Source organism: Sinohyriopsis cumingii, chromosome 2 (assembly GCF_028554795.1).
Source record: "Sinohyriopsis cumingii isolate HCF-2022 chromosome 2, ASM2855479v2, whole genome shotgun sequence".
Classification (NCBI taxonomy): domain Eukaryota; kingdom Metazoa; phylum Mollusca; class Bivalvia; order Unionida; family Unionidae; genus Sinohyriopsis; species Sinohyriopsis cumingii.
In genome coordinates, this window is record NC_142962.1 from 64,467,165 (window position 1) to 64,484,524 (window position 17,360).

Genomic DNA, 17,360 nt, shown 5'->3' on the forward strand with positions numbered 1-17,360 from the left:
GTAGGATGTCATTATTAATAATCATGCATTCACAGCCATGTAAATCAACACAATACAGTACGATGTGATCATTATTAATATTCATGCATTCACAGCCATGTAAGTCAACACAATACAATAGGATGTAATCATTATTAATAATCATGCATTCACAGCCATGGAAGTCAACACAATACAATAGGATGTAATCATCATTAATATTCATGCATTCAGAGCCATGTAAGTCAACACAATACAAGAGGATGTAATCATTATTAATATTCATGCATTCATAGTCATGTAAGTCAACACAATACAATAGGATGTAGTCATTATTAATATTCATGCATTCACAGCCATGTAAGTCAACACAATACAATAGGATGTAGTCATTATTAATATTCATGCATTCACAGCCATGGAAGTCAACACAATACAGTAGGATGTAATCATTATTAATATTCATGCATTCATTGCCATGGAAGTCAACACAATACAATAGGATGTAATCATCATTAATATTGATGCATTCAGAGCCATGTAAGTCAACACCATACAGTAGGATGTAACCATTATTAATATTCATGCATTCATAGCCATGGAAGTCAACACAATACAATAGGATGTAATCATCATTAATATTCATGCATTCAGAGTCATGGAAGTCAACACAATACAATAGGATGTAGTCATTATTAACATTCATTGCATTCATAGCCATGTAAGTCAACACAATACAATAGGATGTAGTCATTATTAATATTCATGCATTCACTGCCTTATACATCAACAAAATACAATAGGATATAATCATTATTAAAATTCATGCATTCATAGCCATGGAAGTCAACACAATACAATAGGATGTAGTTATTATTAATATTCATGCATTCATAGCCATGTAAGTCAACACAATACAATTGAATGTAATTATTATTAATATTCATGCATTCACTGCCTTATACATCAACAAAATACAGTAGGATGTAATCATTATTAATATTCATACATTCACAGCCATGGAAGTCAACACAATAAAATAAGATGTAATCATCATTAATATTCAAGCATTCATAGCCATAAAAGTCAACACACTACAATAGGATGTAGTCATCACTAATATTCATGCATTCATAGCCATGTAAGTCAACATAATAAAATTGGATGTAGTCATTATTAATATTCATACATTCACAGTCATGGAAGTCAATGCAATAAAACAGGATGTAATCATTATTAATATTCATGCATTCACAGCCATGTAAGTCAGCATAATAAAATCGGATATAGTCATTATTAATATTCATACATTCACAGCCATGGAAGTCAACACAATAAAATAGGATGTAATCATCATTAATATTCATGCATTCATAGCCATAAAAGTCAACACACTACAATAGGATGTAGCCATTATTAATATTCATGCATTCACAGCCATGTAAGTCAGCATAATAAAATCGGATATAGTCATTATTAATATTTATACATTCACAGCCATGGAAGTCAACACAATACAATAGGATGTAATCATCATTAATATTCATGCATTCATAGCAATGTAAGTCAACACAATACAATAGGATGTAATCATTATTAATATTCATGCATTCACAGCCATGTAAGTCAACACAATACAATAGGATGTAATCATCATTAATATTCATGCATTCAGAGCCATGTGAGTCAACACAATACAATAGGATGTACCGGTAGTCATTTTTAATAGTCGTGCATTCACAGCCATATAAGTCAACACAATACAATAGGATGTACCGGTAGTCATTGTTAATATTCATGAATTCATAGCCATAAAAGTCAACACAATACAATAGGATGTAATCATCACTAATATTCATACATTCACAGACATGGAAGTCAACACAATACAATAGGATGTAGTCATTATTAATATTCATGCATTCATGGCCATGTAAGTCAACACAATACAATAGAATGTAGTCATTATTAATATTCATGCATTCACAGCCATGTAAGTCAACACAATACAATCAGATGTAATCATTATTAATATTCATGCATTCACAGCCATGTAAGTCAACACAATACAATAGGATGTAATCATTATTAATATTCATGCATTCACAGCCATAAAAGTCAACACAATACATTAGGATGTAATCATTATTAATATTCATGCATTCATAGCCATGTAAGTCAACACAATACATTAGGATGTAGTCATTATTAATATTCATGCATTCATGGCCATGTAAGTCAACACAATACAATAGGATGTAGTCATTATTAATATTCATGCATTCACAGCCATAAAAGTCAACACAATACATTAGGATGTAGTCATTATTAATATTCATGCATTCACAGCCATGTAAGTCAACACAATACAATAGGATGTAGTCATTATTAATATTCATACATTCACAGCCATGTAAGTCAACACAATACAATAGGATGTAATAATTATTAATATTCATGCATTCACAGCCATAAAAGTCAACACAATACATTAGGATGTAATCATTATTAATATTCATGCATTCATAGCCATGTAAGTCAACACAATACAATAGGATGTAATCATTATTAATATTCATGCATTCATAGCCATGTAAGTCAACACAATACAATAGGATGTAATCATTATTAATATTCATGCATTCATAGCCATGTAAGTCAACACAATACAATAGGATGTAGTCATTATTAACATTCATTGCATTCATAGCCATGTAAGTCAACACAATACAATAGGATGTAGTCATTATTAATATTCATACATTCATAGCCATGTAAGTCAACACAATACAATAGGATGTAATCATTATTAATATTCATGCATTCATAGCCATGTAAGTCAACACAATACAATAGGATGTAGTCATTATTAACATTCATTGCATTCATAGCCATGTAAGTCAACACAATACAATAGGATGTAGTTATTATTAATATTCATGCATTCATAGCCATGTAAATCAACACAATACATTAGGATGTAGTCATTATTAATATTCATACATTCACAGCCATGTAAGTCAACACAATACAATAGGATGTAGTCATTATTAATATTCATGCATTCATAGCCATGTAAGTCAACACAATACAATAGGATGTAATCATTATTAATATTCATGCATTCATAGCCATGTAAGTCAACACAATACAATAGGATGTAATCATTATTAATATTCATGCATTCATAGCCATGTAAGTCAACACAATACAATAGGATGTAGTCATTATTAACATTCATTGCATTCATAGCCATGTAAGTCAACACAATACAATAGGATGTAGTTATTATTAATATTCATGCATTCATAGCCATGTAAATCAACACAATACAATAGGATGTAATCATTATTAATATTCATGCATTCATAGCCATGTAAGTCAACACAATACAATAGGATGTAGTCATTATTAACATTCATTGCATTCATAGCCATGTAAGTCAACACAATACAATAGGATGTAGTTATTATTAATATTCATGCATTCATAGCCATGTAAATCAACACAATACAACAGGATGTAGTCATTATTAATATTCATGCATTCATAGCCATGTAAGTCAACACAATACAATAGGATGTAATCATTATTAATATTCATGCATTCACAGCCATGTAAATCAACACAATACATTAGGATGTAGTCATTATTAATATTCATACATTCACAGCCATGTAAGTCAACACAATACAATAGGATGTAATAATTATTAATATTCATGCATTCACAGCCATAAAAGTCAACACAATACATTAGGATGTAATCATTATTAATATTCATGCATTCATAGCCATGTAAGTCAACACAATACAATAGGATGTAATCATTATTAATATTCATGCATTCATAGCCATGTAAGTCAACACAATACAATAGGATGTAATCATTATTAATATTCATGCATTCATAGCCATGTAAGTCAACACAATACAATAGGATGTAGTCATTATTAACATTCATTGCATTCATAGCCATGTAAGTCAACACAATACAATAGGATGTAGTCATTATTAATATTCATGCATTCATAGCCATGTAAGTCAACACAATACAATAGGATGTAATCATTATTAATATTCATGCATTCATAGCCATGTAAGTCAACACAATACAATAGGATGTAGTCATTATTAACATTCATTGCATTCATAGCCATGTAAATCAACACAATACAATAGGATGTAGTTATTATTAATATTCATGCATTCATAGCCATGTAAGTCAACACAATACAATAGGATGTAGTCATTATTAATATTCATACATTCACAGCCATGTAAGTCAACACAATACAATAGGATGTAATCATTATTAATATTCATACATTCACAGCGATATAATTAAACACAATACAATAGGATGTAGTCATTATTAATATTCATACATTCACAGCCTTGTAAGTCAACACAATACAATAGGATGTAATCATTATTAACATTCATACATTCACAGCCATGTAAGTCAACACAATACAATAGGATGTAGTCATTATTAATATTCATACATTCACAGCCATGTAAGTCAACATAATACAATAGGATGTAATCATTATTAATATTCATACATTCAGCCATGTAAGTCAACATAATACAATAGGATGTAATCATTATTAACATTCATACATTCACAGCCATGTAAGTCAACACAATACAATAGGATGTAGTCATTATTGACATTCATTGCATTCATAGCCATGTAAGTCAACACAATACAATAGGATGTAGTCATTATTAATATTCATGCATTCATAGCCATGTAAGTCAACACAATACAATAGGATGTAATCATTATTAATATTCATGCATTCATAGCCATGTAAGTCAACACAATACAATAGGATGTAATCATTATTAATATTCATGCATTCATAGCCATGTAAGTCAACACAATACAATAGGATGTAATCATTATTAATATTCATGCATTCATAGCCATGTAAGTCAACACAATACAATAGGATGTAATCATTATTAATATTCATGCATTCATAGCCATGTAAGTCAACACAATACAATAGGATGTAGTCATTATTAACATTCATTGCATTCATAGCCATGTAAGTCAACACAATACAATAGGATGTAGTCATTATTAATATTCATACATTCACAGCCATGTAAGTCAACACAATACAATAGGATGTAGTCATTATTAACATTCATTGCATTCATAGCCATGTAAATCAACACAATACAATAGGATGTAGTCATTATTAATATTCATACATTCACAGCCATGTAAGTCAACATAATACAATAGGATGTAATCATTATTAATATTCATACATTCAGCCATGTAAGTCAACATAATACAATAGGATGTAATCATTATTAACATTCATACATTCACAGCCATGTAAGTCAACACAATACAATAGCATGTAGTCATTATTAACATTCATACATTCACAGCCATGTAAGTCAACATAATACAATAGGATGTAATAATTATTAATATTCATACATTCACAGCCATGTAAGTCAACACAATACAATAGGATGTAGTCATTATTAACATTCATACATTCACAGCCATGTAAGTCAACATAATACAATAGGATGTAATAATTATTAATATTCATACATTCACAGCCATGTAAGTCAACACAATACAATAGGATGTAAGTATCGGATTTAAAGGTTTAATACACTAAATGAAAAATAAGCTCAACAGACTCATGATTGCCAGATTTTAGGACTAATGTGTTCCTAACTTGTTGGGGATTATTGACTAAAGATTGATATTTTGATAGTTTCATGCATGTAGCATTGTATGCATAACTCTCTACAGTATAAATAATAGTTACTGGGAAGCAACCAATAAGCTTCAGTCATTAGGGAAAATGTGTTAATGCAGATTGCAAGGGAAATGTGAGCATTTATGTCACATCAGTATCCATGTAAAGGACTATTTGTTTTATATGTTTTCATTAGTGTGATATATATATATATATATATATATATATATATATATATATATATATATATATAACAACAATTTCTCATTTTGTACATTATACTTTATACTTTTCGAAATTATATTTTTATATTTCTAGATCAATGGAATTGCACGTGATTACACATTCACGGGTTTAGATCTTCATGACGGAAGTTACTATGATGTAACTTTAATTTCTTGCAATGGAGCTGGACTCTGTTCTAACTGCACTCTCTCAGGGATACTAATAGACAGCTCCCCACCAAAAGCAGGTCTGTCTTTGAGGAAAACTTTGAAATTTCTGATCCTCACTATGACGACAACAGAAGCACAACTACAGATCTGATTGAAATTGTATGATCAGATCCTCAGTTCTCAGAGCCACAAGTAAATTACTAAGTGATGATGCAGATCCAAGAACTCCTCAGACTTTTCTTGATTGTACCACAGTTTCTAACAATAAATAATAAACACAGAAGGTGCCAGACTTGCTGTGCCATTATGAGGAAATGTAAAATGACTCAGCTTGATTAGACTTTATGCATAATTCAGTCCAATTATACCCAGGATAAAATGTCTCTTTCGTAGATCCAGACTTTTACATTTTTGCATATATACTTGTAACAATAAAAACTGTTGAAAAGAATAAAGTTCAGATCATAATGCACAAAATCAATCTACTGCAACACTTTATGAAGAATGTGAATGAACATATACTGCACATAATGGAGGCAATGAAGCACAGGTGGAAAGTTTTTGCAATTTTCCAGGCACACTTAACCTGACCAGTCATTTTAATTTTAAAATAGACAAACATAGTAAACCAATTTACAAACTGGTTCAATTGCATAAAATCAAACTTTTGTGCCAAGTGATGAATTAGTCTAAAAGATAGGCCTATTTTAGGCCTAATATAATTCACTGTTAACAGAAATAATTATTCAATTATTGTTTTCTTTATTTAATTTCTGATAACATTTTAAAATGTAAATTTTTATTTGTTTACATCTTACTGTTGCCATACAACCTGCCATAAATGGTTCTGTTATTAGCAATTACTTCTACCTTAATATAACTAAGAAGTTCGACTCAAATTATTTTGAATTTCTCCAGGCACATTTGCCATATCAACTGACCATGCATCTCAGCCTCAGCGTGAGCCAGAAGGATGGATGACATGGTCCATCTTTTACATTAACCTTGCCTGGCTTGGTTTTACTGACGTCCACTCTGGCATTGACACATATCTGGTCAATGTGGGTAGCACATACATGGGAAGCGATCTTAATAAGGTAATCACTGTTGAGAAATTTTATTAGTACTTTTTATCTTTACTGCTGTATTTTTCCCTCCATTTTATTCATTGACCTAACCGGATGATTTTTTACCCTAGTATGGACATGTAATAAATGTAGGCCACATGTGTAAGTGCATATAGTATATATCAATGAAGTAGTGTAAACAACCTGGATGGGTTAGAATAAATGGCTATGTATTTTCATACTGAATCAGTATAGTTGGATAGCATTAGTAATACATGCAATCTTAATTAGGTGAGCAGATGGAGAGTAACTTGTACATGATACAGATTTTCTGTGAATTTGAATGGAAAATTTAAGCAATCAGAACATAAGGTCAGGACTCTTTGTTTTTCAGCTACATCATGATCAAATCCCTACTTTCTTTCAACAGAAGAAATACATGTATAGTCAGCTAACATTAATGCTGGCTTAGTATAGTGTTTACAAAACTTACCCAAATTCCAACTCAGGACTTTTTACACTGTACAACAAAAATGTGTTAATTTTTGCTTGAAAAAGAGTGTGTGTGTGTGTGTGTGTGTGTGTGTGATTTAGATTTTTAACATAGCTTTTAACAATTTTTCAGAGATATTGCTATAATGCCTGCAGTGTGGCAGTTTAAAGTGATGTCTAGCACTGAGGCATCATACCACAGACATGTAGCATGATGTCCCACCCAGTCACATTATCCTGACACCAGGCTGACCAGTCCTAACACTAACCTTTTAATGCTGAGCACCTAGCGAGGCAGCTGTTAGTACCATTTTTATAAGTCTTTGGTAGGACTTGGCCAGGGTTTGAACCCACAACCTCCTGCATCTGGGGCGGATGCTTAACCACTAGGCCTCTGGAGCGGTCGCTTGATAAAGAAGTTTTCTGAATATTTTTAATAAAACAAATTGAAGAAAGAAATTTCTATTTCAAAATATGTTAAACAATCATAATACTTTAAGAGAACTACTACTACCTCACAAGTCAAGCCCCTCCCAGGTTAAAACATTTTAGCTAAAAGACTTAAAGTTAACTGCCCACATAGTTGGCAGTTAGATAGAGGGATCTCCCCTTGATACCAGGATTGGTGCCAGATCCCATTGAAATTATCAGTTACTACTTCAGCTTGTGCCAAGTAGCATACTCTCTACACTCAGACATTGAGGCCTCACTAAATCCATACAAGCAGTTTGGAAGTTTTACAGACATAGAGGCCTCACTAAATCTATACAAGCAGTTTGGAAGTTTTACAGACATAGAGGCCTCACTAAATCTATACAAGCAGTTTGGAAGTTTTACAGACATAGAGGCCTCACTAAATCCATACAAGCAGTTTGGAAGTTTTACAGACATTGAGGCCTCACTAAATCCATACAAGCAGTTTGGAAGTTTTACAGACATAGAGGCCTCACTAAATCCATACAAGCAGTTTGGAAGTTTTCTACCTTAAAACAAGTCAGAGGACTTTCATCTTCAAAGGGATATATACTCATTCTATAAATTTCAAACTTGTCAGTTCTTCAGTTCGACATCGATGACAATGTTTCCTAACTTTCTATTTTACCACTTTCCGTCTTAAGCATTGTTGGTACATACCAGCACAGGTCATGATGGTGCCCCCTCTCGTTGCTAAAACTGTATTAATAAGTCATATCTTGTGCGTGATATTGAAAACTCATTTAGTATTGCTGTATAATTTCTTCCAAGTTAGGATACATACAGTTAAGTTTCTATATTATCTTGTCTTAGCATCAAAATCATAATCAAATTTCATCATTGCATACATGACTCTTTACTGATTTTACCAGTATAGAATGTCGTTATGCATTTCCTACAGGTAACATGGTCTTATAATACTTCTGAGTCAACCTCTAGATATGTATAAAAAAAGAAAATCCAAGGAATTTGGATGTGTTTTGTATACTCCCCTGCCTGATACTAGTAAGTAATTGCATTCAAATAACCATGAACCTGATCTTACCTGAGGTTGCAAATGTGGCTAAGGTGCATGACTTTGAAAGAATGTGGCTTCTGATGCTACATTACAGGTATGATAGCTCTCCCTGTATTGGTTTTGGACTTATGCCCATATTAAAATAAACTTTAATTGAAAACTTTAGATAGTGTAAGACAAAAATTACAAGCGCGGCAACAAGCACAAGTTGAATTTGCGACAGGTGCAGAAGAATTATTTAAACCCGTTACAACAGCTACTGAAAAAGCTGCGGCGATCACTGAAAGAGCTTTACTGGGAGATGAAAAGGGTATTCTTCCAGTGCTAAAACAAACCGCTGAGCAGACCGAAAAAATTGCTAGAAGAACCAAACAAACAAAAAAGATTTTACAAGATCTTCCAACTGATATAGTTGCAGCTCAACCTCCACCCATTGGCGAAGAAATACTTGAAGGTATTGGACAAATTCGTGCTGAATTCGCATCTAAACCAATAAAGGAAAATGTTAAAATGATTGCAAAATTTAGGGAGGGTTTTGCTGAAGATATTAGAAATACTAAAATAGAAAAATTGCCTGAAAAAATATTAATTAGTATATTTAATAAATCTAGTATCTTAAAACCCGATTTTGAAGGAGTAACTGATGATAATCTTATTAAATGGATATATTGTATATATAAAAACAAAAAACAAGCCAGAGATGATGATTTAGAATACAGAAGTCTTGATAAAGAAGTAAAGAGACTTTATAAAGAAAAGCTGAAACAACTAGAACAACCCTCCCAGCAGGAACCTTCTACACCTTTGCAACAACCACGGCGGAGGAGAATAGACACTGACCTAGTCCCGTTAGGTGAATATGAGGTTGCATCTGAACAAAGTCCACGTCGTCAAAAATCTGAGTCAACTAGGTCGCAGATAATTGGTTTAACAACATCTCCTGAAAGTTTACCGCAAAATGTTTTAACCCCGAGAATTGTACGACCAAAAACTGGAGAGGGTTTAAATATTTATCCTGATAATATTATCAATGACGTATCACGGTTAGAAGTTCTCATCGGAGGAAGACGTGCCGGAAATAACTCGCCAGAAATAATTAATGAAGCGGCTGATATCTGTCAGCGATTATTTCGCGGCGGCATCATGGATACTAGTATCTATCGAGAACTTATTGATGAACTTGCGGACAGCGATTAGAGAAATAACAATTACATAACATGATTGTACACAATTCTCATCGTAGGCCAGTCATGGTCAGGGTTGTAAATTCACGACTACCAGTATACAGGATGACTTATGGAAACGGACTCGGTGATGTTGTTCAGGGTTCAGGGTTTATTTGCGAGGATGGCACCTAAAGCAATACCGATCGCAAAACAATTATCACTGAAAGCTATTGACGTTATCAAAGATAAAGCTACTGGCGCTGTTGGTAGCGCTGCCAGTAAAGCATTTTTGGCAATCAAGGATAGACTAGCGCAATTAATACGCAGACCCCAAGGGGGTCCGCCGGTAAAATTACCAGCCACCGCAGACATGCCTGCAAATGTAAGTAAAGTAATAAATGAAGCCGCAAATCAAAAACTAGCAGCCTTGATAAATCAAGGGATAAATCCTGAACAAATAAACACAAGTTTGGTGGCGGGAAGTGGTCTTCGTTTTAGACGATAGCTTCTATAATAAAATGTTTAAACGGGAATCCGACCCAGCATTCAACATGGATGAACCGGTCCTTAAAAATGAATCAGTGCGTGATTATCAGTATTACTCTTATGACGCATGAGAACCAAATAAACGAGGATGAATTGAACTTCAGGTTCAAGATACAAGTAGATATTTCCTGCCCGCTGAGGCGTATATTGAAGTAGAAGGAGAAATTATAAAAACAGATGATACAGTATACGGGGATGTGGTTAAAATTGGCTTTGTCAATAACGGAATTATGGCCTTGTTTGATAGTGCTATCTACATGATTGATGGAAAAAATATTGAATTGATTCAGAAGGATGTCGATGTTGCTACAACAATAATTGGTCCAGCAAGATATTCTGATGATTATACAAGATCATCTGGTCCATCAATGATGTTTGCCAAGGACACTTCTAATTTTCCTAACAGTGATCAGTACAATATTAGACGATCAAGAAATAATGCCAATAACGCCGACGCTGATGTGACGCCGGTGGTTCATGGTGCTAATGAAGAATTTAATTTAGGTTTCGCTACACGTAGACAAATGTTGAAAGGTAATCGTAGAAATTTTTCATGTGCCATTCCGCTGTCGCACATCTTTGGATTTTGCAGAGATGTCAGAAAGGTATTTTTTTGAGCAAAACATAACAGTCGTGCTTGTTAGAAAAGCCAATGACAATGATGCTATATGGCGACCTCTAGGTGACCCTGGTAAGGTAAACATAACAAAACTATCACTGTGGATGCCGGTAATGACTCCTGCAATTACTGAAGAACAGCGACTGCTTTCTTTTATGGATCAAGGTGGTAAAGTGTTGTTATCGTGGCTCACAACAACCACAGATAGTATTCAAAATACCAATAACGGTTTATTCACATGGCATATAGCATCACAGCAGGGAGTTTCCGCGCCGCGACATATTTTCATTGCTCTTCAGGATGTTGCACGGGTGGGTAGTGAAACACGTTCGCATATGATATTTGATCAACTTGGTATCACTGACGTTTCTCTGAGAATAAATGGACATCAAGAACCGTCCGAAAACATACTGTTGGATTTTGGTAATAATCATGTTGCACGTGCATATCAATGATTGACAAAATATCTAGCGCATGATCTAAATATCGATACTGGTTTGCAAATATCACAATTGGATTTTATATCTCATTATCCAATCTATTACTTCTCGTTAGAGCATCTTGATTTAACTAGACAGTCTGTCATTGATATACACTTTTGGGCTACCATGAATAGAGACGTAGGAGCTATAGCTAATTACAGAGCAATCGCGGTCATACTTTCCGATAAATCAATGTTACTTGAGGGTGTTGGCGGCCGAATGAGATTCGTTGATGCACCAGTAGAAAATATGTAACAATTAGATCAATCGCGTTTATTATAAAAAATGTCATACAGTCACGTTAATGTCACTCTGACTCCTGGTCAGGTTAAGAAATTACAATCGAAAAACGCGAGCACATGTGGGGTAACAATAACACTAAAAAGTGATCAGATTACTGGCGGCCCAAACAAGCTATCGCTGACTAAAACACAACTTAATCATTTCAATAAAGAAAAACAAGCAAAAAATGGGGTTCAACTTAGTTTTGCTCCAAAAGCTGTCAAGGACATGATTAAAACCGGTGGTATATTTCATCTTCTCGCCGCGATACCAGCACTGATAGCTGCTGCTGCCCCAGCTGTTGCCAAAGCTGCCACGTTAGGAGCTGTTGGAACCGCTGCTGCAATGGCACTAAAGAAAGCCACAGGGGGATCCAAGGGATCAGGATACAAAAAAAAGGGAGGCGGGTTAAGACTTCCAGGAACTCCACCCTCATGGTACCCAAAATGGTTTTAAAAACCACACCAATGTCCAATTTTGATTTGCTTGATGCTATTAAACAATTAAATATAAAAAATTTCAGAGGCGTCTTTATGCGAGATCAACTACCATGACAACCGAATAATCCAGAAACCGGAATTATTAATCTTGATAACAGTGATGGTCCAGGAACTCACTGGGTTGCTTACGCGATCGATCCGCGTGGAATCATCTATTTTGATTCGTATGGGTTAGCACCGCCAGTTGAATTTCTTCTATATACAAAAGACGTCCCCAAGACAATGTCAGGGACAAAGTCAGGGAAAGTGTGGTACTCAACACTGCCAACACAAACACTGACCGATCCTCCGATATGTGGCCAACAAGTATTGAATGTTCTTGATGCGATATCAGCGTCAACCAAACCACCTCACAAAGTTGTGCACGAGTATACCATGGGTCAATTTAAACGGTTTCCTATCAAATAATGGTTGATATCTACGGAAGATCTCTTCTCGAAACAAAGACAAAAAAGCGCACCGATGTGGATTTATCAAAATATGCGACCAAAGATGAAATCGATAATCTTTTAAGTCTGACCGGGATAGACCCAGATGAGGTTGTTATTTTTCAGGACCGACACGGAAAACTAAAAACCAGCAATATCAAATGGCATGAAATAATTCGTAGGGTTATTGGAGCTACTCCGGGTAACATCCCTGTGTTCACTGATAGCGGAAAAATCAGAGATTCGCTGATATCAATTGCGGCGCTTCGAGATGATATGCAGAAAGTTGCAGTAAAAGAACCGGTGATACAATGACAGGTGAACTCAATCTCGGCAACAATAAAATATCTGTTTTAGCAGGTCCAACATCACCGAAAGATGCCGCAAACAAACAATATGTTGACGCAAGCGCTAGTGCCGTTGACGGTAAACTAACAACGTTGCGAGCCAAGTATGATGTTCACGTGGGCGCGTTTACAAGACTTCGAAGAAACTTTCAAAAAACTAATGAAACCGCAGAGGAATTCTTTGGTACTCCGCACACCATTGATATGAAGCTTTCTGATATCAAGACCAACATTGACACGATCAAACAAACATGGCAGGATATCGTATCGGGGATTCCTGAGATCGTTAACAAAACCAGTTCGATTAAAGTCCCCACTGGAGTTACTCCCGGGCATATCACCAATACAGTATATACAGTATCATCGGGATTTGCAACATGGTCCAAACAAAATAATACTATCAAATATACCGCAACGGCCACTGGCGTGTACAGACTGTCTGTGTTCAGTGCCGCTAAATTTGAAATCTTCACAACATATCCCTGGAGACATTCCACCGACAAGTTTTCCGGGGTTGTGACTATCATATTAAATAGCGGAACCGAAGAAACATTTATACTGGAATACGCCGACAAGAAATTAACCGCAACATCTTACTGGTGGTGTTTGGAATTTGTATCTGAAACGCCTCAATTGGTTACTGCGTAAAATAATAAAATGGCAACGGAGTCAACAGCGCAACAATACAGATATGATCAGGTACGCGAATGGCAATTGACGCTAAAAGATACCATCAACGAATGCACAGCAAAGGTAAAAAAATACAAGCAGCATGTAACCGTGTTAGACACAATAGTGTATTCAGTATCCGCGGTAGTTGCATCCACTGGGGTGCTATTATCAGTGCTGACACCAGTGACAACTGCAGTGGCCATTGCCACTGTGGTCACAATTACAGTTTCAGCATCAGCGACAATTGCAGGAGTTGCTAATATTATCGCGAAAAAAATATCCTCGTGTGCGCTAACAAAATTGCACGAGTATGAAAAGTTAAACAGCGCGGCCACAAGCACCTACTTGAAATTGTCTGCGCTGATATCATCCAGTCTTGACGATACAACAATATCAGATTCCGAATTCGCCCAAATGGCAAAGGTGTACAACGATTACAAAAAGAACCTCAATTTGAAACGACAGCAGATAGATAATGTCAACAGAATTGCTTCAGCAGATAGTCGCAAATACAAGCCCGGCGCGAACATCTTTGTTAACAGTAACATCAACTAAGCCACAATTCAGTATTAATTTTCCAACTGCGATTCCAGTAAGCGAAATCGCGTTAGCACAATTACGAGTATATCACAGTTGGCCTAATATCAGATCAAGATCGTTTGGCAGATTGCCAGCAAATAATTCGTTTGTGTTTGCATATAAAAATAAACCTGATGGCACGCCAGACTGGAACATCATTGGGTTACCAACCGGGTCTTATCAAATCGAAGAAATCAACGAGGAATTACAACGTCGAATAAAAAATATCACAACAAAGGAATCCAAAATAGCAATAACTGTTCATGAGCCAACACTGTCATCCGCGATCGAAATAAACACCCCAGACTACACCGTGGATATATACAACAGCTCAATCAGAACAGTGTTAGGATGGCCTGAAGTTGCTCCACTGACGCCGCCAATGCCGCCAACCCCGGTGAAGTCTGATTATGTCACCGACCGCAAGTCATACCACGAAGTTGAACCATCATACAAAGATCTCTTACTTAGAATAAAAAACGAAACGTTGTGTAGTAAATTTGAATTAGTTGGTGGGTCTTTTGTTTTTGAGTTTCCCTTAAAACAAGAGATCATAGCATCAGAGGGAGGTTCAGCTGTATCTTTATATTTTCATCAAGGGGATATCCCAAAGTTCTTTACAGTCATTAATCAAGAACATAAAACACAACTAACGCGACTACAGCAGCTCTTCCAAGAACATCTTTTTGATATAACTGGTTCACGCAGCGAAATCATTATGCAGATTGAAATATTAAATCAGCTTGCCGCCGACATGGAATATATTAACCAGCGATCAATTCAGATTATAATTAACGATAAAACATGCCCTAAACAAGATTTTCTAACCCGTTATTCACTAACAGAAGCCACGCTGCCGAATTTTAAATTTCCTGGGTATAACGTGCCCGAGCTGAAGAAATCCTTCACCGACCTCATCAATGAGTCCTTCAATGACATACTCGCACAACACAGAAAAACACTACCGGAACCAACTGTCCTCAGGCACAACAATAACACCGAAAGGCAAGGCCGTCATGTATCCCCGGGCATCGTAAATATAACTTCAGTGGTCGCGGTCAATCTTGTGTGTGATGTCATCGATGGCAGTTACAGCACAAACACGACATTATCAAATCAAGCCCAGCAAGGATTTATTCTTTATTCATTTACTCCGAAAGAACCACCTGGATTTCTGATTGTGCAAGAGCCAATCAATCCGGTCTATCTACGATGTCATAATCCATGGCTGACCAGAATAAATTTCACGCTGACAGACCAGTCTGGGAATCCCATTGATTTGCGAAATGAAACACTACATATTAGTCTCCTGGTGAAATCCTGAGGATTTCCAAGTCCTAAGGACTTTCAATCAGGGTGAAATCCTGGGCCAAGCCTTTTCAATTAATAATATTATATTATAATAATGTCCCTGAAGAAAAAATGTGATGATGATAGCACTGATGTCACTGATGATGATGTAACTGACAACGATGATGATATCACTGATGTCACTGATGATGATGTCACTGATGTCATTGATGATGATGTAACTGATGTCACTGACGATGATGTGACTGATGTCACTGATGATGATGATAGCAGTAATGTCACCGTCAACATAAAAAATATTTCAATAAATTATTTTAAACAATAAAAAAAATATAACATGACTCATGCATTTCACGAGATCGTCTCAATTGCAGTAAAAATATATATTTGTGCAACACTGACAAATTCACGGCATTTATGGGGTATTTACTAGTAAAAATCACAGAAATTGTCCGATTTTCTAACCTGGAAGGGTATTTTACTAGTAAAAATCACAGAAATCGTCCGATTCACTGAAATTTATGGGGTATTTACTAATAAAAATCACAGAAATCATCTGAAATTCATTTTTTGTGCAAGCAACAGTAAAAATATTTTACTTTATATATATTTGTGCAACACTGACAAATTCACGGCATTTATGGGGTACTTTACTAGTAAAAATCACAGAAATCGTCCAATTTGCTAACCTGGAAGGGTACTTTACTAGTAAAAATCACAGAAATCGTCCAATTTGTCAATCTGGAAGGGTACTTTACTAGTAAAAATCATGCGAATTTAGTAAAAAGCAAACAAATATTTTTTTACTGACAATTAATCAGGCAAGTATTATATAATGTATCACCATGTGAAATGTTTCATACATAATAAAGAACTTCTTGATGAAGCTGTCAAAACCGGAAATGTTACCCCGGAAAAAATAATCATTGATATATACAGTAATGACGATTTTATACTGACTGACATGCAACTAAAAGTATTAAACAAAGATCATATTGTGATCGTGCATTGCGGTATACATCAAATCCTCGAATATATACACGTATTTAGATCTTAGATTAGATTTATATGTACCACCACGTAGATGTTTTTATGTATGACAAACAAGCGCTCGCGCAAGCAGTCAAGGCTGCATTTGCACAAGAAGAAATTAACGTTAAATTGCTTATTGATGAATACGGAGACGAAGATTTCTTACTAACACAGCAACAGTTAGATAGTCTCAGACATGAGTATATTATCGCAATAGTATGTGACAGAGAT

At 35.1% G+C, this 17,360-nt stretch overlaps 1 protein-coding gene across 1 annotated transcript in view; it reads left to right on the top strand.

Annotated features, from left to right (window-relative positions):
* The window catches only part of LOC149805055 (uncharacterized), a 142,060-nt gene that overhangs the window by 63,777 nt on the left and 60,923 nt on the right, over positions 1–17,360 (top strand). The window contains exons 29-30 of the mRNA XM_089946902.1: positions 6,038–6,191; positions 7,033–7,211. Coding sequence (XP_089803028.1) covers positions 6,038–6,191; positions 7,033–7,211 — 333 coding nt within the window. The remainder of the gene's footprint in view (positions 1–6,037; positions 6,192–7,032; positions 7,212–17,360) is intronic.